The sequence below is a fragment of the Monodon monoceros genome, unplaced genomic scaffold (assembly GCF_005190385.1).
Source record: "Monodon monoceros isolate NGI ecotype Baffin Bay Population unplaced genomic scaffold, NGI_Narwhal_1 Super_Scaffold_13, whole genome shotgun sequence".
Classification (NCBI taxonomy): Eukaryota; Metazoa; Chordata; class Mammalia; order Artiodactyla; family Monodontidae; genus Monodon; species Monodon monoceros.
Window position 1 is genome coordinate 70,944,919 of NW_021703769.1, and position 24,025 is coordinate 70,968,943.

Below are 24,025 nucleotides of genomic sequence, written 5' to 3' on the forward strand. Positions count from 1 at the left end.
ATCTCAAAGTACCCTTAGGACAAGAAGTAAATCAAGGATAAAAAGCAACCTATTTAGAAAATAATAATAATTTTTAAAAAAGGATACAGTCAGAGCTATCTGCAGAGGCATAATTAATAGCATTAAATACTTTTAGTGTCAAAAAGAGAAAAATAAAACAAATGAATTAAGCATGCAAGTTGAGATTTTGGAAAAGAGTATAAAACACTCCCCCACCCCCAAAATGGGAAAGGAAATATTTGAAATAGAAAACAGAAAAAATGAATATGCCCAGAAGCCTGAGTAGGAGAGATGTGCCTCCTGACCTGTGGACAGAGAAGTATGTTGCTGTGCTCCACGTGAACTTGGTCCTCTGACGTGTGTCCTCAGACCTCCCCTGCTTCTCGCTGTCCCACTCTGCCTGATATACTCATCTGCTCCCGAGGCCTCAGCTCCCTTCAGCCCCTTTCTCTGTGTCAGCACGCTTCTTGTACGCGCTGTGCCTCTACGGCAGCATCTACCCGTTCCCTACAATAAATTTTCTCCACTTGTGGCTCCCTTTCTAGCAGAGGTGACGTCTTCAGAACAGGAACCATGTCCTCCTCATCGTCGTCGTAGCCTCGGGCCTGGGATGTGGTGGGTCTTGCTGAATGGAAGAATGAGTGGGTGGGCTCAAGCACTGATTCCTGAGTTGCATTTGGTCCCAAGTTGCTTCTGTCCCCAGTGCCCAGCCCCAAGCCCCAAGCCAATGTCACGAGGCCTGGTATGAATTATTCCAACAGTCAGAGAACTAACAACGGAGGATCTGCCTAACAGGATGTTTATGCAACCAATAACGACTGTGTTGACAATGTCAATAAAATATGAGGACGCAGGTCTTTGATTTTTTTTTATTTCCTCTTTTCCACAGACTAATCCTCTACACTCAAGGCCTGATTCAAATGCCACCTTCTCAGGGGACCTTTCCTGATTTCTCCAACTAGAAACAATCTTGCCTTTCCTGGGCTTCCAGAGCATCTGCCGCTCCCTCTGGCCTCTTAAAATGTCCACTTTTGGTTGTTTGTGTCTCCATCCAAACAGGTGCCAACACCCTTTGGGCAGAACTGCAGGTCCCCTGCACAGCACCACCCCTGCTAAGGAGAGGATGCACTGAGATGTTCTTTCAGACGCGACCCACCTCCCCCTGCATGTGTGGGTGTGGGGAGGGGACGACATACAGGTTTAAATGGGCAGTTGCCCGGGGGACAGAGACCACGCTAAACTCAAAGCAGGCCGGGTCAGAGGATCACGGTCCCTAAACAGACTCTCACAAACCTCAGAGACCATCACCTGCACACCTACACTTTGCCTGGCTCAAAAGGTTCAAACCCCCCGCCCCCCCCCAAAATAGCCTCCAGCCAAAATGAGGCAAGGAGATGGGGGTTTGCTTCACATTACCTGGGACTGATACGTGCAGCTGGGACAGATGTTCGGTTCATCTTTTTTTGTGCCCAGATGGACAAGGAGAGGGCATTTAGGTGCAGGTGGCCATCTGAGCAAGTTCCAGTGGCAAAAGAGAAACCGATTTATTTTAGAAAGAATCGTAGCATTAGCTACTGTAATGACCTTCCAAATCATCCCCGCTTGGCTCTCAGAACGATCTTTCTAAAACTCAAATCATTCCCTGTCACTCACTTCCCTACTCAGAACCCTTCAATGCTTTCCCAGAGCCTTCAGGATTTGGCCTGACATTCCAGGCTCCATGGGATCTGACCCCACAGACCCGTCCATTGCCATCTCCTGCCGCGCACCTCCAGACCTCTAAACTCCCTCAGGATTCCCCTGCCTGATCCCTCTCTCTCCTCTACACTTCCCTCTCACAGCATTTCATCCAGGACCATGGATTCAGAAATCATCCATCTGTGGCAGTCCTAAATTTTCTTCTGGTTAGGACTTCTCTCATCAGCTCCAGAACAATATATCCAATTGTCTACTTGACTCCTTCGCTCAGATGTCAAAGACATCTCAAACTCAACTGTCTAAAATACCCATCCCACCCGACCCCCTCACTCTGCTTGTCTTTCCCACGTCAGTAAACGACTCCACCATCCCTGCAGCCACTTCGGTCACTCCTGACTTCTCCCTCTCTGACTTCTCACACGTCCACCCCCCATCTGCACCCACTAAGTCCTGCTGATTCTACCACCAAAGTTCCTCCAGCGTCCATCCATTCTCTCCATCCAATATGTCACCGCCCCAGTCTAAGCCACGTTTCCCTCCTGAACTACACAAGAGCTTCCCATCAGGTCTCTCTACGTCTGTGCCCCTGCGACACACTGTCACACAATAAAAGGTGGTCATATTTGCAAACAGAATCATGCTACTCCACTGAAGTGGGGATAAAAACCAGGCTTCTAGTTTTAAGGGGCTCCCATTGCCCAAATCTGGAGCAATTTGAGCACCAAAATAAGTACGGTTAATAACTATAAAACTATTGGAAAATAATATAAATCTCAAAGTCCCTACTAATAATAAATATTAAATAAGTAGGCAGAAGAATGTCAAGTGGAGGGAGTCCTGGAGTTGAAGTCATCATTTTGTAACCATCGTAATAAAGACTGATCTGATTCAGGCAAGAATCATGAAGAGATAGTCAATCTCATCTACTTAATAATCTATGGAATAGGGTAGCTGCATGGTTGTAATGTATCTCCCTGACGGCTTATCAGTTATGAGGGAAAAATTTTAACTAGAGATTGGAGAAATCAGAGAAAATCACTAAGGAGTAGACAGACATTGTGTGCCTCTTGCTGTCACACTGAGAAGGATATGACAACATTTATGCAGTCTTCCGGCCGGGAATTCTTAACCCATATATGATAATGAAGAAACAGTAGACAAAGCTCAAATGAGGAACATTCTATTAAAGGGGAAGACGGCATTTTTCTACGATGTCAATGTCATAAAAGACAAAGGCTAACTATTCCAGATTAAAGGAGACTAAAGAGAAATGACAATTTAATGCAATACATCGTTTCTAGCCTGGATTCTGGACTAGAGGGGAAAATACTACATCAAGGATATTATTGAGACAATTGACAAAGTGAATGGTAAATTAGGTACCATATTGCATCAATGTTAAATTTAGTGAAGTGGATAACTGTACTGCACTGGGGCAGGAAATTCTAAGAATTTAAGGGTAAGAGAACAAGATGTATGCAGCTTATTCTCAAATAGGTCAGAATAAAAGTCACATGTATATACTACATATAGAGGGAGAACAAGTAATTTTTAACAGATGAGTTTGGAGTAGAGGACATACGGATGCCCTTCGTATTTTTCTGTAACTTCAAAATTATTTCCAAATAAAAAGTTAAACCAAAAAAATCCAGGCTCCTTACCATGGCCCACAAGGCACCTGCCACCGTCCCCAGCCAACCAGGCCAGTCTTGTCTTGCCCACATGCCCCAGCATACTCAGAGCCATAGACACGAGTTGCCTTTCAGTTTTCCCAACACACCGCATTCTTGTCCACCTCTGGGTCTTTGTGTGTGTACCTACGGTTGCTTCTATGTGGAATTCTCTTCCCTCAACTCAGTTCTCAGGAATATAGTAATTGTCACTTTCTCCAAATGGTCTTTGACCCCCTCCCCCCACCCAATATAGATTTACCACGTTCTTTCATAGCACCTTGAACGTTTCCTTCATGATACTTGTCACAGTTTGTAAGAGCTGGTATTTGGGGAGGATTGCTTGAGGTCCGTCTTCTCTAGTGGCCTGAAAGCTCCCTGAAGCCAGGGATCCTGTCTGTTTCATTCATGATTGTGTCCTCCACCCCTGCTATTAGACCAGGCCCGCTGCCGGGCACTTAGCAGACAGCTGATTAAACGATGCATTCTACCCTCCAAGTTCACCGCCAAACCCATGGCAGCTCTCAAAGCACACACCCCACAGTCCCTCTCCAGCCCCAAGAACTGACTCAAGAGGCTTTATCTAGGAAGACTTCTAGGGTTCCTCACCACTACACCAGTATTTGAAACTAGGAGGCCATGGTAAGGAGGAAGGGGAACTCAGGAGGCGAGGCATGTTAAGGGGGAGAGGATGAATTTGGTTGGGAGGCTGGAACGTCAGAGGGGATGTCAAGGAGGCAGTTGGCTGGATTGAGCTGGTGCTCAGAGGGGCAGTCTGGATTAGAAGGAGAGACGGGGAATTCCCTGGCGGTCCAGTGGTTAGGACTCTGCGCTTTCACTGCCGAGGGCCCAGGTTCGATCCCTGGTCAGGGAACTAAGATCCCACAAATCGCATGATGCAGCCAAAGAATTAAAAAAATATAATAAAAAAATAAAAAATAGGAGAGATGACTGGCAGCTGAAACTGTGGACATAAAGATCTCTCATAGTCCTGTACAAAAGAAAAGAGTCCAAGGATGGAGCCCAGAAAACCTGGACTTAAGGGCTAAGCAGAGAAAAACATCCCTGGAAGCAAAGAAACAGTGTCCAGAAAAGTAGGCATAGTATGGGGAGAGAGAGTTGTTACAGAAGGCAAGAGAGGAGGCCACTTGAGGCACTAAATCCTATACGTCTGTGTTTCCTTCTTCCTTGTTCAAGCTCAGCATCTGGCACCCGCTGAGTTGAGGAAGCCTGGCGGAGGCTAAGGGTTTGGACTTGGTCTGAATCTTGACTCCACAACATATAGGCTACGTGACTTTGGGCGATGGACTTAACTTTCCCAGACTCCAAGCCCTCAGCTACAGAACGGGAGTAATGCTAGTATTTACTTTATGGGGCTGCTGTCAGGATTACACAAGATCATCTCTGGAGAGCCCTTTGATTCATGTTTTGTCCACAGTCTAAGAATGAATGAGCATCATAAGTGCACACATGGCAGGAGCAGGATGCACTGGTTCCGGCTTATAGAATTGTTTCCTAAGTTCAGCCAATAAGAGGGCTTCAGACAACAGTCAAACAGCCCCTCACCACCTTCTATTACACGCCCCCTTCTCTTGATTTGATCCCTATTAAACAAACCTATGGTGGGCAGGCTCTGTTAAATATTGTTCTTTCTCCAAAGCTTCCTTCTGAAAACTGGCTTTCCCCAAAGTGTGCCCACAGTCAGGTGATGCTGGAGTTTGCCTACCTGATTGCAATTAAACCTTCTTTCCCAGGTAACCATGGTGACACTGCCTCCTCAACACAGCTACCTTCTGTGGGTACAGGTAGGTATTCTTGGGCTCCTTACTGGGAGAAACCACCGATGTCTGCCAGGAGCTTCTGGCCATCTCATCTCTGAAGGAAAGGGAAGTGTGTGGATGACCATTTCACAGCTTAGAAAGCACTTCCACAATATAACCTCCCTTTCATCCTCACAACTGCCCTGTGAGGTAGTAGATACAGCAGATAATAGCTATACTGGTCCACACGCATCAAGGATTCACAATGTACCATGCTCTGTGTTAAGTGTTTTTATAGGTGATCTCATTTGAACTCACCAAAATCCTATGAAATGGGTTCAATCAGTTTTTCCATTTTACAGAAGAGAAAAAAATGGGGCTCAGAGTGGTTAGACCTTGCCCCAGATCAAAGAGGTAGTAAGCAGTGGATTCAAACCTCAGACTGTCTGACTCCAAAGCCACACTTTTAACCCTTCTTCAGTACCGCCTCACAAAGCAAGCATGTTATTTCGCAGGTAGCATTCTATCCATTAGATTGAAGCTCAGAGAGGTAAAGTGACTTGCCCAAGGTCTCACAACCAGGAACTGGCAGAGCTGGAATCCATAATTGGATCTTCTGACTCTGAGGTTCCTGAAACCATGAAACTTCAGTGACTGGGCTTTATGCTATACAGGAGAATTATTTCTGCAGCATATTTGCCTTGCCAACCCTACTCAGCTCAGAAGAGTATTTTGATGCAGGAAGTCCTTCCCGACCATTTTCAGGAAATTTGTGTTTTTTGTTTTTGGCCGCACCACGCAGCATGCAAAACTTCCAGGGAAGTCCTGAAATTTGTGTTTTTCTGAATCCCAAAAACAATCAGTCAAGAAATTGGGGGCTTCTCTGGTGGCGCAGTGGTTGGGAGTCCGCCTGCTGATGCAGGGGACACGGGTTCCTGCCCCGGTCCGGGAAGATCCCACATGCTGCGGAGCGGCGGGGCCCGTGAGCCATGACCGCTGAGCCTGCGCGTCCGGAGCCTGTGCTCCGCAACGGGAGAGGCCACAGCAGTGAGAGGCTCGCGTACCGCAAAAAAAAAAAAAAAAAAAAAAATTGGGAACACAGGAAAAACTATTATAATTCTCCTGTGAGAACGAATGCTTAACAATAAACATCGAGGAATTCCTGGTTTGAAGTAATACACGGATGTCAAGTAAAAAGCACGGCACAAGAATGAAACGCTGACAGAGTCCAAGGTTAAGGTAGACATTTCTGGAACTTGGGACTGAAGTACATAGGAGATAAGTGATCACAACTAATCAGTCATTTTTTTTTGTAGCTGTTGCCATGTAAAAAACGTATTCGTGGGAATTCCCTGGTGGTCCAGTGATTAGGACCCCACGCTTTCACTGCTGAGGGCCTGGGTTCAATCCCTGGTCGGGGAACTAGGATCCCACAAGCCACCACAAACAAACAAAAAAACGTATTCGTGGCCCTACTTGTTGTTAACAGTGAGTCATTCTCACAGATTAAAATATTAACCTGTTTACATGTATTGTATATCTTATACAAATCCTATGAATGATGTTCTGAGAAGTCAAAAGTTTTAGAAACAAGTCCTTAAATTGGCAATTTCAACACATGGCTCTGTGTAGTGTAGTTGATCCTGTTGAAGGTTTAAACATTTTGTTATCCAAATACTACCCAGTAATGTTCTCTGGTATTTTCCTGGTTTTGAATATTTGCTATAGCCTACAGTTCTTTGTAACTACTACTAAATGTTTATTTATTTATTAAAAAAATATAGAAAGTTATGAAAAATACAGAATAACATGACTTCAGGAATTCCTAAGAATTCCAATTTTTCAATCCCCAATCCTAGATTGATATGTGTTGGGAATTTAGAAACCTTAGCCCAGAGAAACTCGATGACCTTCCTAAGCAATTCAGTGGGATGGCAAACTGGGGAGAGGCCATCTTTCTTGGCCTCCAGGAAGGTTCCACACAGAAGCTGGCCCTGCAGCAGAGCTTCCCTGGTCAACATCCCTCCAAAGGCAGAGGTCTGAGAATAGGTCGGTTCAGGGAGTCGGGGGCTGAGCCTGAAGCCTTGACCTTGGCATATGGAATATCTCCGGCGTCTCAAGTTGCATTTCAATCTTGGCACAAATATTCACTTTCATTCCTGGGAGTAGCTGCTCACTTTAGTATAAAAAGTGTTTTATGTAATTATCACGAGAAAAATGAATGCTTCATAAGTAGATGACCTGTCAAACCTGCACCCTTCACTCGTGTACCGGCAGGAGAAGCAGTGCCGTGGGGCGGTCTGTGGAGTCAGGCAGGCAGACCTGGGTCTGAATGCTGGTTCTGCCACATACTGGCTGTGTGACTTTGGGCCGGTCCCTTAACCTCTCTGAGACTTAGTTTCTCCTTCTGTAAAATGCTGATAATGAGAACCCCAATGGCACAGGAGTGTGGTGAGGATTGAATGAGGTCATTCCCATAAATCACAAAGCCTGGCACGGAGTAAGCCCTCAACCAATGGGAGACGTGATTATTTCGTAGTACGACGGGCCCAGCAGTGGAGTGGGCAAGCAAGAACTCGGTGACGTCCACTGGAACCGCGCAAAGGGCTCACTTGCCCCGGGCCTTCTCCAGGTGGGGTCTGCTGGGGGCGGCTCAGAAGCTTCGTGAGCTCCCCGCCAGCCAGCCCAGGCCACTTTCCGCATCCCCACGTGGGCGAGGCGGGCGCCTGGGCGGGAAGGCTTCCGGCCCCGTGGGCTCCCGGGGAACTGGCGAGGCTGGCCCCGCCAGGAGGTCTTGCTGCAGGTCCTCCAGGGATCAGCGGAACCCACCCGCAGGTGGGGCATCCGTAGGCCTTCGGGGAGGCAGTAGGGAGGGGGTGGAGAGATGGGCGTGTGACGCAGGGTCTCTGCGCTTGTGCTGCCTCCCCGGGCCCGGGTGCTTCCCGCGCAGCCCCTCCCGGGGTGGAGGCCGGGCGCGCATCCAGCACTCCGGACCCTCTGGCTGCGATGCGTCCTCAGGCGCTCGATGTGGTACGATTGTGCCCGAAGCCCTTCCCACACTTGGGGTGTCGTCGAACCCGCTCTGAGCCGGTGTCAGTGGCGAGCCAGATGGGTGCTATGGCCTTAGGTTCGGGTCAGGCTGGGGCCACTCGCCCCCGATGATCCCGCGGTGGCTGTGGAGCTGGGAAGCTCTCTGCACCCTCGGGGGGCACGGGTGGGTGGCTGGATCTTGGGGCGGCCAAGGGAAGCCTAAGGGCCTCGCCTTGCCTGGGGAGCCAGCTCACCTCCCCTTCCCCTGCGGGGTCGTCCTCGGTGCCCTCGGGGCCTTGCTTCCTCCCACGGGAGCTCTGGGGTCCTGAGGCACCGCAGAACTGGGCCGGGCGTTTGTCCGGAGGCCCCTCCTGGGAAGGAGCCGCCTGAGGGGCTCTGTTTTCAGGCCTTTCTCGTGGAGGGCTCTCCTGGTCATCCTCACTCCTGAATCCTGCAGTGAAGAAAGAAGAAGCTGTAGTGTTTTCTCTTCTCCTCAACCCAGCCAAGACCAGGAAGACCCTGCCTTGGGAGTTCTAAATGGGGCAACTTGGTGGAAAGTCTTTGTAAACGATGTATTTCTGACAGCGGGCAGAGGGGGAGGCTGGGCCCTGTGGGAGCTCAGTTTCTGAGATTTAATAGAGCCAGGCAGCTCTACACTTATTTGCAGTGTGATTTCAGGCAAGTTACATAACCTCTTACAAAGTCTTAGTTTGTTCAGCTATCGGGTGGGGATAATAGTAAGGGCAGCATCATGGTAGCTACAGACTGTCAGGAAGGCAGGGCATAGCAGCAATATGTTAAATTGGAAAGATCAATATAAACCTGTAATGGGGACTTCCCTGGCGGTCCAGTGACTAGCACTCCACACTTTCACTGCCGAAGGCCCCGGTTAGTCCTTGGTTGGGGAACTAAGATCCCACAAGCTGCCCCGCACAGCAAAAAACAAAAAACAAAACAAACAAAAACCAAAAAACCTGTACCTGAAAGAACACTTCTTTCTACCAGGTGAGGTCCAGTACCCCGCTACTAACTCTCATGTATACCCCTAATGCCCAGATGTTGGTGTCATATTATTTACCATGAAAATAACCAGGAGTCCTAGGAGGGTAGTGGATTCCATTTCTTGATACAAGAAAAATCAGGATGGGTCTACAAGCAACCTGTTGAGGCCAGAAAGCAAGGATGTTTTCAAGGATGTCAGGGGTAGTGTTACAAAGAGAAAGACACTAAGTAAATGGATGGCCATTGTCCAACCTGTAACGATTTGAGCACCCTAAAAAATATGACGATCGTTATGCTTAAGGGAAATATCTGGGAAAGGCTGTGAGACCCTAAGCTACCCCAAAGTATAGTTAATATCAAGTCTTCAAAAATGTAGTTGTACTACCTTTCTTAGATAAAGAAAGGTGATGAGAATAGATATGTATAATCTTGATGCTTTTTATAAGTAGGAGAGTGTTAATATACGGAAATTTTGTTTCTTCTATTCTTCCTCTATTTATAAGGCATAAATATGAACTCATTTCTATCTGTGCAAGGAGAAAAGAATAGACCCAGGGAACTGTGAGTCCAGTGACCCTGGAAGAACAGGGTTACCATGACTGGACAGCACTGATGGATACATATAGTAACCAGGTAGGAAATTTCAACGCTCTATTCCTATAGGATGATATACCCATTTGTCCTGATGAGAACTAACTTAAACACACTGTCTCATTTCCTAAGAGAGGACACGCGAAGGAGCTTTAAAAAATACCGATCTACAGGTCTCATCAAAAAGATCCCTGGATTCTATGATAAGCGATTAACATTCAGGCTATATAAAGAACTCCCACAATATAAAAACAATAAAACAAACAACCCGACTGAAAAATGGGCAAAAAACTTGAAAAGACACTTCTCGAAAGAACATACACAAACTGACCAGCAAGCATATGAAAAGATGCTCAACATCACTAATTATTAGTAAAATGCAAATCAAAACCACGAGATGCCACCTCACACTCATTAGGATGGCTACTATTAAAAAAAAAAACAACAGAAAATAAATGTTGGTGAGGATGTGGAGAAACTGAAACCCTTGTTCACTGTTGGTGGAAATGTAAAATGGTGCCACTGCTATGGAAAATAGTATGGTGGGCCCTCAAAAAAGATCCAGCAATTCCACTGCTACTGGGTATATATCCAAAAGAATTGAAAGCAGAGTCTCAAAAAAAATATTTGAACACCCATGTTTATAGCAGCATTATTCACAATAGTCAAGGGATAGAAACAACAGATGGATGGATAAACAAAATGTGGTATATACATGCAGTGGAATATAATTCAGCCTTGAAAAGGAAGGAAATCTTATCTGACACATGAATTAGCATAGGTCCGTACTTCTGGCCATTTCTCATGCCGGACATAGTCAACAGCCAAAACGCACTGCTCGACGTTCTGTCCACCGTGAGGACTTTTCTTCACCACTGTCCTCCAGGTTCACCCAGCTGGCGGGCGGGGGCTGTAGCTGTCCACTGTCAGGTCATAACGGCCTATCAGCCAGACCCATCTGTAAACAGGCTTGAGTCTTCATCAGTCAGCTGGGTGTAAGGGACACCCCAGAAAGTCATAGCCAGTGATTGAGGGAGAGAAGACCATGCAACAGGAGCCACCTGGTCCTGTAAATGGCTCGCACCTTCTGGACCTTTCCAAGCCTGGTCTCTTATATCAAGTTATGATAGATTGCTGCTGTGCACACCCAACCTCGTGGTTGGGCTGGTCAGACAACACCCCATTCATGATGAGAAGCTCAGGTTGCATGGTCACCTGATGTTACCTCGTTAGGTGGTCGGTTCCTACCAAGTCCCAACAGCAAGCCAGAGACTGTTGCTGAAAAGCAGAAGAGTTATCTATAGAGAAGAGCCTACACTTATCAAAAGTCCTATGAGTCTGTGCTTTGATTCTGCTTTTGGTGCTTGCTGGAGTATCACTGGCTCTGGGGGATCATAAATACCAAGAGATAGGGCAGCTGTAATGCAGCCTGAACATGTCACAGAGCCTCCTCTTGCTCTTGTCCCTACTCAAAACTGGCACCTCCCAGGTGACTCTATCGATGAGATACACTGCCTCCAAAATCCAAATAGGCCTACCAAGCACTGGGCCTCTTTTAGGGGGAGTAGGTTGTATGAGGAGCAACTTGTCTTTCACCTTGGAGGAGATACCTTTTCATACTCTAGGCCACTGCATCTCCAGAAACTTCACGGAATCTTTAGTGGGGCTTATCTCCCACTTTCTAGTTTGCATATGTCTTATTAGGGCAATTAAAGTACTTGTTACTTGCTGCCCATCAGATCCAGTAATGTTGTCAATATAGTGGACCAGTGTGGTGTTTTGTGGGATGTTAATGATTAAGATCTTTGCAGACTCTATTACGGCAGAGCCCTGAGGCCACCTGAAGTTACATGGTGGCCTTGCCAGCTAAAAACGAAACTGCTCTGGTGGACCTTGCATACTGGTATGGAAGAAAAACCAAGTTGATAGCTGCATACCAAATACCAAGGGAAAGGTACTAAATTTGGGACAGCAGCTGCAATTGGAAGTGTCACCTCATTAAGTTCATAAAGGTCCACCGTCATTTTCCATCTGACTCCTGCACAGGAGAGACTGGTGGGTTAAATGGGTATGTGATAGGTCTCACTACCCCTGCTTCTTTCAATTCTTTGGCATGAATCTCTGCACTTCTCCCAGGGATGTGGTATTTTTACTGGTTTGCTGTCTTTGTAGGAAGTGGGACTTTCATTTAGCCCTCCTTGCCATATTGGTCCCCAGTCTGTGGGTCAGAGACCCTATGTGGGGATTCTGCCACTAAGACGGTTTTCAATTTATTGCCTCTCAGCTCCAAATTCAGGCTCTAGTATCTGCTCTGAGATACTGGACTGGACTGTTTATGCGTTTCTCCTGGCAGTTAAGCTTTGTCAGTAGAGGGCGCTAGAGGGACATTGAAAGAGGAAGGGGATGCTTTTCCTGGCTCTGGTCCTGTCGAGGTTTGGTTTTTTTCTTGCGCTTGCTGCAGAGTTTTGCAGGGGCACATCCAGTGGTTCCCTGGCTTAGATGTGTGTGAGTGAGGAGTCCTTTGAGGAGCTCGCAGCCCCCAACTTGCAACCACCTTGCCGCACCCTCTCTACTCCCACGTGGTCACCACAGACCCCAGACCACAAGCTGACTTTGCAGTGAGTGGACTCTTGACGCTTCAGACTTCTTTTGCACCTCACGAGGCTTTCTCTAGCACTGATCTCCGGCAGAGCAAGCTTTCTCCAGCACTTGACTTTGGTAGCAGTCTGGTTTTCTCCAGCACTCTGCTCTTACCGAGTGCACCTTCTCTAACGACAACAGTGCTTGATTCTTGGTGCGGCTTTCTCCAGCACTGGGCTCTCCCTGATTATACATCTGGCTCTTGACTGCACAATGGTATGACTTTATACAGTGCTTGATCCCTGTACTGGCAAAGCTCTCTCCAGCACTGGGTTCCTGTACAGAACACTTCCTACAATCTTGGTTCCAGCAGTGCTGGAACCCCATGAGGGCAAATTTCATGCATGACATGAAATTTCATGCATGACACCCCAGAGGGCAAATTTCCAGGAAGTCCCATTGGTGAGGCAGTCAGCGACTTCTCTGCCATGCCCTTTCAAGTGAAGTCTGGATCTCAGCCTGGTGGGAGAGGACTCTTCCTTGGGCTCTCTATCTCAGTCCTAGAGAGAGTAGCTGATCTTAACACCTCTGTTTCTGTATTCTTTAGAATTGTCTTTAGCTCTAATTAGCCAATTCCCTATTATTCCAATCCCCTGTTAATAATTGTTTATGTTAAACTTTCCCATTGTGGCTTCTCTCTCCTGGTTAGACCTTGATTGATATAATATTTGGTACTGGGATGGTCCCAGGAGAAAGACTCACAAAGATGGGATTTTGCAATGATATGGTCATACCCTTGAGTTTGAGCACAGTGCTGAGCTCCTAACCGATGGGAAATGGGATGCTAGCAATCCACGGTATGCAGTGGCATCACAGTTAATCAAACTGTTGCCTGTGGTTGATTGTGATGAGATGCCAACTGAAGCTCATGCCTTGGGAGCCCAACTGGCTGCTGCCCTTGACTCCTACAGCAGTAGTAATGACTCAGACCTGTGGTGTAAGATGGATTCTTTGCAGTGCACTTGGGTGATTACAGAGAGAAAATGACAAACTCGGGTCTCTTCACTTCCAGCACAAGTCACAATCTGAGAACCAGGATACTTACATGACAGTCCTAAAACTATCTTTCAATTATGTAGACCCGGGGCTGATATTGCTAAAAGTCAAACACAGAATTTAATTGTGTAAGTTGATGATTTATAAGGACAGTTGAATTCACACTCTTATCAAATCTGTCATGGGAAAACTAGGGTATCAATCAGGAAAGAACAAGGTCCAGAAATTCGCAAGGGTGCATCTGGCTGGAATCAGGTGAAGCAGACAATATTGAACTCCCAAGTCATTCTGAGTCTCCTCTGCCGGTGGAAGTAGCTTGCTCTGCTGTGTCTGATGAGACTAGCTGTTCTCTGTCTGAAAACCCTGTGAAAACCTCACCTGGGGCAAATGCCTTGAAAGGGGGTGCTCATTCCACTCAAAATTCACCACAACTACCCTGTTGCCTCTAAGCCTTTAACAAGGGTCAAGTCTCAACACATTTCAGGAAGACAGGTACACACCATGATCCAGGAAGAAACAGCTTACACATCAAAAGAATAGCAATACATTGGCAGAAACCTAAGGGGTGTGTGAGAATGGATTCTAAGGGTGTTAGACCAATGAGGGTAGAATATAACACTAGATAGGGCCACATTCACTTATATGGGTGTATTTACTAAAGATCCCAGATTATTTAATGTGCTAGCTCACACACCTGAAGTTGGCACTGAGAAGTTATTTGGTTAGCTGACTGAAATTTAGTGAAGTTGAGATACTAGAGTTCTCCTGGCATCACATAGAAGAGAGAATCCAAAGGCTTGGGTGATAGACTGATTTATCATGTGTAATCTGTCCACTGTAGTCAGTGAGAGGACCCAGAGACAATTCCTTTGCTAAAACACTGAAGGGAGCATCTCCATGCTTGAAAAGCTCTCTGGTTATTCTTCTTTGTAGGCCAGGTATGACTGTAGGGGGTGTCACCATTTATTTGGACTCCCTGCTATCGGTGGGTATCATGGGATCCAGATAAGGTGGACACATTAACTGTAAAGGGCAGCAGGGACCACCAGGCAATCTGATTTCTTGGCTAGCAGAGATCTTTGGCAATGGTATTTGTTCACTGTCCCTAGCAATGAAATAAATGGGAAACCTACTCCACAATTGTTGGATTTATTTCCTTCTTGCCCTTCTATCCAGTTATTTCATCCATTATTGAAAGTACAGTATTAAAGTCTCCAACTATTATTGTTGAATTGTCTATTTCTCCCCTCAATTATGTCAGGTTTTGTTTCATGTATTTTGGGGTTCTGTTTTTAGGTACTTATATGTTTATAATTATTATGTCTTCCTGAGGGATCAACCTTTTTATCATTATAAAATGTCTTTTGTCTCTAGTAACAAGTTTTGTTTTAAATTCTGTTTTGTCTGGTAATTAGTATAGCCACTCCACATCTCTTATAGTTGCTTTTGCATAGCATATCTTTTTTTATCCTTTTACTTTCAACCTATTGATGTCATTGATTATAAAGACAGCATATAGTTGGATCATGTTGGGTTTTTAAAATCTGTTCTGCCAATCTCTATCTTTTGACTGCAGTGTTTAGTCCATTTACATTTAATGCAATTGCTAATAGATAGGATTTATATCTGTCATTTGGCTATTTGTTATTTATAATTCTTTTCTTTTTTGTTCCTTTGTTTCTCCACTACCACTTTCTTTTTGTGTTAAATATTTTCTAGTATTCCATTTTAATTCCCTTGTTGTTTTATTCTGTTCTTTTGAGTTATTTTTTAGTGGTTTCCCTGGGAATTACAATTAACATCTTTACTTAAAACAACCTAGTTGGGCTTCTCTGGTGGTGCAGTGGTTAGGAATCCGCCTGCCAATGCAGGGGACACAGGTTTGAGCCCTGGTCTGGGAGGATCCCACATGCCGCAGAGCAACTAAGCCCACACACTACAACTACTGAGCCTGTGCTCTAGAGCCTGCGAGCCACAACTACTGAGCCCACGTGCCACAACTACTGAAGCCCATGTGCCTAGAGCCCACGCTCTGCAACAAGAGAAGCCACCGTGATGAGAAGACTGCACGCCACAATGAAGAGTAGTCCCCACTCACTGCAACTAGAGAAAGCCCACACGCAGCAACGAAGACCCAATGCAGCCAAAAATAAATAAATAAAATAAATTTATTAAAAAGGAAACAATCTAGTTCATGTTAATGCCAACTTAATTTCAGTAGTATATAAAAACTTGCTCCTATATAGCTCCCTTCTCTCACTCTTCCTTTGTGCTATTATTTTTACTTTTAAATTTATTTATTTATTTATCTTTGGCTGCTTTAGGTCTTCATTGCTGAGCGTGGGCTTTCTCTAGTTGCGGTGAGCAGGGGTTACTCTTCGTTGTGGTGCGTGGGCTTCTCATTGTGTTGACTTCTCTTGTTGCGGAGCATGGGCTCTCAGTGCGCGGGCTTCTGTAGTTGTGGCTCACAGGCCTCTGTAGTTCTGGCTCGCAGGCTCTAGAGCACAGACTCAGTAGCTGTGACGAACGGGCTTAGTTGCTGTGCAGCATGTGGGATCTTCCCGGACCAGGGGTCACACTCGTGACCCCTGCATTGGCAAGCGGATTCTTAACCACTGCACCACTAGGGAAGTCCCCTTTGTGCTATTATTGTCATACACGTTACATCTTTATTTATTATAAGCCCATAAACACAGTTTTACAATTATTGCTTTTTGCAGTTGTCTTTTTTTTTAATTACCTTTTTTTTTATTTTATTGGGGTATATTGTTTTACAATGTTTGCAGTTGTCTTTAAAATATAAAAATTATAAACAAAATATATTTATACTGTCTTTTCTATGTACTTATATAGTTTCCGTTATTGATGTTCTTTATTTCCTCATGTGGATTTGAGTTACTGTCTAGTCCTTTCATTTCAGCCTGAAGGAGTCCCTCTGAATTTCTTGTAAGGTAGGAACAAATTTGCTAGGAACAAATTCTCTCCATTTTTGTTTCTCTGGGAATGTCTTAATTTCTCCTTTATTTTTTTGAAGGATTGTTTTGCTGGGTATAGATTTCTTGGTTGACAGTTTTGTTCTTTCAGCACTTTGCATATGTTATCTCACTGTCTTCTGGCCTCCATAGCTTCTGATAAGAAGTTAGCTGTTGATCTTATGGAAGATCCCTTGTACATGACGATTTGTTTTTTCTCTTGCTGCTTTCAGTATTCTCTCTGTCTTTCAACAGTTTGATTATGATATGTCTAGATGTGAATCTCTCAGTTTATCCTACTTTGAGCTTCTTGGCTGTGTAGATTAATTTTTTAATTAATTAATTTAATTTATTTATTTTTGGCTGTGTTGGGTCTTTGTTGCTGCGCATGGGTTTTCTCTAGTTGTGGCAAGCGGGGGCTACTCTTTGTTGCGGTACACGGGCTTCTCATTGCAGTGGCTTCTCTTGTTGTGGAGCATGGGCTCTAGATGTGCAGGCTTCAGTAGTTATGTCGTGTGAGCTCAGTAGTTGTGGCTCGTGGGCTGTAGAGCGCAGGCTCAGCAGTTGTGGTGCACAGCTTAGTTGCTCTGTGGCATGTGGGATCTTCCCGACCAGGGCTTGAACCTGCGTCCCCTAGGTTGGCAGGTGGATTCTTAACCACTGCACCACCAGGGAAGCCCCGATTAATTTTTTAAAAAATCAAATTGAGGGAAATTATTTCTTCAAATACTTTTTTTCTTTTGGCTGCGTTTGGGTCTTGGTTGCTGCATGTGGGCTTTCTCTAGTTGCAGTGAGCAGGGGCTACTCGTAGTTGTGGTGCGTGGGCTTCTCATTGTGGTGGCTTCTCATTGCAGAGCATGGGCTCTAGGTGCGAGGACTTCAGTAGTTGCAGCACGTGGGCTCAGGAGTTGCAGCACGCGGGCCCTAGAGCGCACAAGCTTCAGTAGTTGTGGCTTGTGGGCTCTGAGCGCAGGCTCAGTAGTTGTGGTGTGCAGGCTTAGTTGTTCCGTGGCATATGGGATCTCCCTGGGGCAGGGCTCAAACCCGTGTCCCCTGCATTGGCAGGCAGATTCTTAACCACTGCACCACCAGGGAAGTCCCCAAATACTCTTTCTGCCCCTTTCTCTTCTCTCCATCTGGGACTCTCATTATATGTATATTAGTACATCTGATGGTATCCCACAGGTGTCTGGGGGCTCCATTCCTTTTTCTTCATTCTTTTTTCTTTCTATTCCTCAGACTGAGTAATCGCAATTGACCTGTCTTCAAGTGTGTTGATTCTTTCTTCTGCCAAGTCAAATCCTCTATTGAGCCCTGTTAGTGAATCTTTCAATTGTACTTTTGTACTGTTGAGCTCCAGAATTTCTATTTCTATTTGAGATATATATATATGTATGCATGTGTATACACATACATACCTGCACATTTTTAATATAAATATAATCTTTCTATATGCTTATTAATAGTCTCTGTTTGGTGAGACATCATTCCCGCACTTCCTTTTGATTCTTTAGGCATGGTTTCCTTTAGTTCTTTGAATATATTTATAATAGCTGATTTAAAGACTTTGTCTGATAACTTCCTCAGGGACAGTTTCTTTTGACTCCTTTTTTTCCTTTGTATGGGCCATACTTTCCTGTTTCTTTGCATGTCTCGTAATTTTTTTTATTGACAGTGACATCTTAAATATTATAAGGTGGCAACTCCAAAAATCTGATTCCACCCCTCCTCAGGCTTTGTTGTTGTTGTTGCTGCTGTTTACGAACTTGCCTAGATGAATTCTGTAAAGACTGCATTCTTTGTGCATGGCGACTGAAGCCTGTGCTCGATTAGCTTGCTTAGTGGTCAGCTAACGATTGGACAGAGATTTCCTCTAATGCCTTCAACCAATAAATTTCCTAGCCTTTTCTGAGGGGCTCTGTGTGTGTGTGTGTGCGCACAACACTGCTTTAACTTCCACTTCCTGCTTGCACAGAGCATCAAGGTCAGCGAGAGGTAAGAGCTTAGGGTCTTCTCAGGTCTTTCCTGAGTGCATACAGCCCTACTCATGCTTGTGACCTTATAGGGATTCCCAGGAATGTGTCACGGCTTTTCAAAGCCCTCTATGGATATTTCATTCCCTAGTTTTTCCTTTTAAGTTTTTTTGTGTTTTTTTTGGTCCAGCCTTTTTTTTTTTTTTTTTTTTTAATTTTTTTTTTTTTAGTTGGTTGCACCGGGTCTTAGTTGCAGTAGGTAGGCTCCTTAGGGAGTTGCGGCATGTGGGCTCCTTAGTTGTGGCACACGAACTCTTAGTTGCAGCATGCACGTGGGATCTAGTTCCCTGACCAGGGATGGAACCTGGGCCCCCTGCATTGGGAACGCAGAGCCTTAACCACTGTGCCACCAGGGAAGTCACTAGTCTCTTTTTTTTTTTAAGTTTTTATTTTTTAATTTTTTGGCTGTGCTGCACAGTTTGTGGGATCTTAGTTCCCCAACCAGGGATTGAGGTCCAGCCTCTCGTTACCCCAAAACTGGTATCACCATCTCAGGCTGCTGTGATATTAAACAGTGGCCACTGATTGTTTTAAACTAGGGATGTTTCAACATATCCCTAGGGATATGGCTGTAGCACAGGGAGAGTTCTGAGTCGGGTCAAATAAAGACAAACTCTGAGAATAGAGCTTTTCAGAGAGCTACCAAACAGAGATACTTCTCTGGGAATGGAGCTGTTATGAAGATTCAAACCTGTTCCCCCTCCTGTGGCTACTAAGCACTGGTTTTCACAATTCCTTTAGTTGTGAGGCTTTTAGTTTTCAAGGTTTCTGTGAACCTGTGAAGAGGAGAATGGGACTAAGGCAAGTTAAAACTGCACAAAGTTCACTGTTCTCACTAGGGCACAGCTGTTTTTCTGGAGTAAATGCTCCTTGGGTTGTAGCTAGGCTTTGGTTAATTTTCAGAGTTCTGAAAAAGCTTATTTTGACCATTTTAGCCAGAGTTCTTCTTGTCTTTGTGAAGGAGTGAATTTTCAGAGGTCCTCACTCCACCATTCTGGAAGTGTTTCTCTTCTGCTTGATCTACAGGAGAAACCCTAGGTCTGGTAGCCAAAGTTCTGATTTGAGTTGTCACAGTGGAGAATCATAGCCTGTCACTAGTTCGCAGACCCAAGTCAATCACAGACCTAGAGCCGCTTATCTGAGGGTGGTGCTAAGTCTCCTTGAGGAAGGACCTTGTACCATCGCTGCAAGTATTCATCGTAAGTCTTTCCCTAAGCCTTCCCCAAAGGGACCTGTGGCCGTTTTACTAGGGTGTGCACTGGGTAAAAGGAACTATCCAGACCCTTCATGGGTTATTAGACATTGGCTCTAATGGACACATTCCTAGGGACCCAAAATGCCACTGTGATCCACCAGTCAAAGTAAATGCTTACAGCAGCCAGGCGATAGATGGAATCTTAACTCCAGGCCAATTCAGTGGGCCTAGGTGGCCCATAGACCCATTCTGTGGTTATTTCTTCAATGCCTGAATTTATCATTAAAATAGACATACTTGGTAATTGGCACAGTCAGTAATGAGAGACTCAAAGATACTGGAAGAAATCTTACAACACATCAAAAATACAAGGGAAAAGAAATCATACCATTAAATGTAAATTTGAAGGACAGATCCAGAAGACTTAACACACAAATAATAGGAGTCCCCAAAGGAGAGAAAAGTAACAGGTGGAGAGGGAAATGTGAGTCTGAAGATTAAAGGGCTGACATGAATGAAGATAAACATCTAGACATATCCTGATGAAATTCCTAAATTCCAGAGGTAGAAAACAACAACAACAACCACTACAATTTGCAAGCTTCCAGATAGAAAGACTAGGTTACTTATAACCTAGTCAGACTAGTTTAAGACCACCCATCTGCAATCCTATGAGCTAGGAGACAGTAGAATACAGACTGCTAAGAGAAAAGGAATGTAACCCAAAAATCAAAGCAAGTCATCGTGTCACTTCTCAACCAGGGCAAAAGAAAGACATCTGCTAGCCTACAAGATTCAGTGCATGGATCATGTGCATGCCTATCTGAGGGAAGTGCTCAAGAAATTCTCTCAAGAGTGATTGAGAGCTCATGATAATGCAAGAGGAAGAGATGGGGTAGCAGAGGTGAGCAACGAACCTTGCGATATATATAGTTCGGTTTAAATGGTAGGAGATAGACTGGGAATTTGTGCTTTAGGTGTTAAGTAAGGATTCTTTTGCAGAAGTCATGAACTTTAATGGAAAACCTAATAATAGATTAGAACAAAAAAAAAAAAACCCTGTAAACTATCTTAGTAAAACTCCAGGAGTAGGGAGAGTGGGGAAGTCAACAGCATTCTAAAGGTATCATCTTTCAGGAGATTGTGTGGGAATGGGCAAGTAAAACATTTTGGTGAAGGAGTAGGATTATTACCATGTACTGATACAACAATTTAAGAATAATTGTGATTGCTAGGAAAGAAAAGATAAACACTAGCGGCTTAATAAAGGGCAGGGTGGATGGCAATAAATAGAAACTTGACCAAGTCAACAAAAGTTAAAAAAAAAAAGCAAACAGGAAAACATTAATGAAAAATAAATAGTAAATGTAAAATAAGGTAGAAAGAAAAAAGTATATTGTTTATTACAATAAATATGAACAGACTGATTAACCTATTATAAGGCAGAAACTAAATGACTTTAAAATCTAGCTATAAGCAATTTATAGGAAACACATAAAGTGACAAAAATGTTTCAGATAAATGGACAAAAATTTTCAGGCAAATGCAACCAAAACAACAAGATTGAGGGAAGAGTTCTTGCCAAGATTCTGGCAATGTTTATTTCTGGTTCTGGGTGGTGGTTATGAGGGTATTTTGTTCTATAATATCATGTTAAGCTATTTCTCTATGAATGTCTATTTATGATATTTCATAACTGTGATAGGGAGAATAATGGCCTTTGTCTAATGTCCTAAAATGTCCACATCCTAATCCCCAGAACCTCTGAATCTGTTACTTTACATGGCAGAAGGGACTCTGCAGATGTGATTAAACTGAAGTCCTTGAGACAGGGACATTATCCGGGATAATCCAGGTGGCCAGTGTAATCATACGAGTCCTTAAAATTGGAAAACCTTTTCTGGTTATGGTCAGAGGGAGACGTAACTGTGGAAGAATGGTCAGAGAGATGCAACATTGCTGCTCTGAAGAAGGGGGAAGGGGACCACAAGCCAAGGACTATGGAGTTCCTCCGGAAGCAGGAAAAGGTGAGGAAACGGATCCTCCTCTAGAGCCTTGGAAGGAACACAGCACTCCCTACCCCTTGATTTTAGCCCAGTGAGACCCATGTTGGACTTCTGACCTCCAACACTGTAAGATAATAAATCTATGTTATTTTAAGCCACCAAATATGTGGTAATTTGCTACAACAATAGAATACTGATACAACAACAAAAAAAAAGCCTTAAGATGTTTGCCTTCCTGTTATGACCTCTACTTCATCTTCCTTTTCTTTTCAGCTTCACTCTTTTTAAAATTTTATCTTATATATATTTTTGGCCACATTGCGTGCCTTGCGTGGTTCTTAGTTCCCGGACCAGAGATTGAACCCAGGCCCTCGGCACTGAAAGTGCAGAGTCCTAACTACTGGATTGCCAGGGAATTCCCCCAGCTTCACTCTTAAGCCAAACTTCCTCCTTGCCCATAGCTTTGTGAGTCAACAGTCATGGGGAGAGAACGAATGGAAAGAGCACTGAGCTTCAAGATAAGGAAGCAAAGTTGTAGTTCTAGCTTTGCACTAACTTGCTGTGTGACTCTAAGCCAATTGCTTTCCCTCTCTGAGCCTATAACGTTAATTATTTTAATTAACAAAAATTATATATTGAACAAAATATTTAGCTAGGTGTTGTTCAGGGGTATAATACTTCCCCAGTCACAAAGTCTACTTATCCAAACACTTAAATATGTGAATTTACTTCTTTCTGTTCAACTTATAGGCAACTCTGAGGATTTCAGATCCAGTTCATACAAATTTCAAATCATTCCTTGTTATGACCTCGGGAACTGGAGCTGTAAAAATTAAAAAGGCAACAAACATTCCATAGAAGAATATCCCTCTCAGAGGGCATGCTACCTATCCCAAAATAACCCACAGAAAGAATGAATCCTAAAACATTTCAAGAAAATAAGGAAGGGTATATAGAATATCCATTAATAGAGGAAGTAGTTTAAAAATATTTAAAATGCCACTCTATGCCTATTCAATAACTTTCAGTAAAAGAAAAAAATGTGTAGGATTTTTCATAGGTTTATATATCCCATGTAGCTGCTGAGCATTTATGGTGGAGCCTCACAGACACCTGGGACATTGGTCATGCCCTTTGAGACCCACGGAAGTCATGGGGTCCCTGGAACGTCCTTGTTCCTTAGAAGTGGCACATTCACTCCCAGCACAGTGACCCCACCAGACTCCTGGTATGGGCTCTCATGGCCCCTGCTGTTTCAGTTCACTGTTTCTGGGTCTGGCTTTCAAACTTCCCAAGAGGTTACATCTGATCAGCTGGGTAGGCATGATCCAGTCGGGCAGTATTTCCAGGCCCAAACACCCCCCAGGCCACCAGGCCAGCCTACAGGAGTCCACTGGCGTTCTGGGCATGACCTTTGCTGTGGACGCTGCCTGGTGAGTTACAGGATGACCACTGTCCCTCGGCCCTGCTAACTGCATGCCTGTAGCGGCCTCAGAAATTATGACAATCAAATCTGCCCTATGCTTTTCTGAATGCTCAGGCCCCACTGAGAATCACTGTTATGGAAAATTGGGTTCAGATGCCAATTCCTGGGCCCATTGGGGATTTGAGAGGAGGAAAGTGAAGTGTCATGACATTTGCTCAGATGGGATTGCAGCTGCAGCTGCCATGTGAATTAGGAGGACACCTCTCTAGTACAAGGTCTTGAATTCCTTAACTGGAATTTCTCCCACCATGGGGTTTTGAGGTGTGTAATCATTTAAACTGGAGAAAGAGTACGGTACATGTAGGGGCATAATGGGGGGGGAACTTATTTTTATTTTATTATGAAAAAGAAAATACAGGGAATTCCCTGGTGGTCCAGTGGTTAGGACTCTGCACTTTTACTGCCGAGGGCCCAGGTTCGATCCCTGGTCAGGGAACTAAGATCCCACAAGCCACACGGCATGGCCAAGAAAGAAAGAAAGAAAGTACAGAAATACAGATAAGAAAAAATAAGAGTAACACTATATTCCTACCACCCAGAGATTCCTATTGCTAACACCTTGAATTGTTCTTTTCTGTCTTTCCTAAGAGCTCAGCATGGGGCCCAGCATAGAACAGAACTTCCATGGCTGTTGAGGAATGAACCGAAATGATTCCTCACCTATAAATTAGGAGGTATGAAGTGATCTCTAAAAAAACTCCCCTCTAAAAATCTAGAAGTGTAGAGTAGGGCGGTGGATAAAAACTTGACCTCTAGTGTGTGTCTCATGTAAACATACACATTACATATACCCATCTATCTAGCACTTAACCTAGGGCCTGGCATGTTAGGAAGACCCAGTCAATGGGAGCCACTGTTATCATCATGTCCTTGCTCCCCACAAGGTTCAAGGATCCCCATCTCCTTTCCCCCAAACTCCAAGCCCCTCAGCCCACTTGCTGCTCTG

At 44.6% G+C, this 24,025-nt stretch overlaps 1 protein-coding gene and 1 non-coding gene across 2 annotated transcripts in view; one reads left to right on the top strand and one right to left on the bottom strand.

Moving 5' to 3' along the window:
- Positions 1 to 7,005: 7,005 nt before the first annotated feature.
- Positions 7,006 to 24,025, bottom strand: part of BCL7C (BAF chromatin remodeling complex subunit BCL7C) — a 33,660-nt gene continuing 16,640 nt past the window's right edge. Inside the window, exon 6 of the mRNA XM_029219513.1 lies at positions 7,006 to 8,609. Within this exon, the coding sequence (XP_029075346.1) occupies positions 8,409 to 8,609 (201 nt within the window). The 3' untranslated portion in view covers positions 7,006 to 8,408. The remainder of the gene's footprint in view (positions 8,610 to 24,025) is intronic.
- Positions 23,443 to 23,515, top strand: TRNAK-UUU. Its single transcript has one exon. It is a non-coding gene; the product is annotated as a tRNA-Lys (tRNA).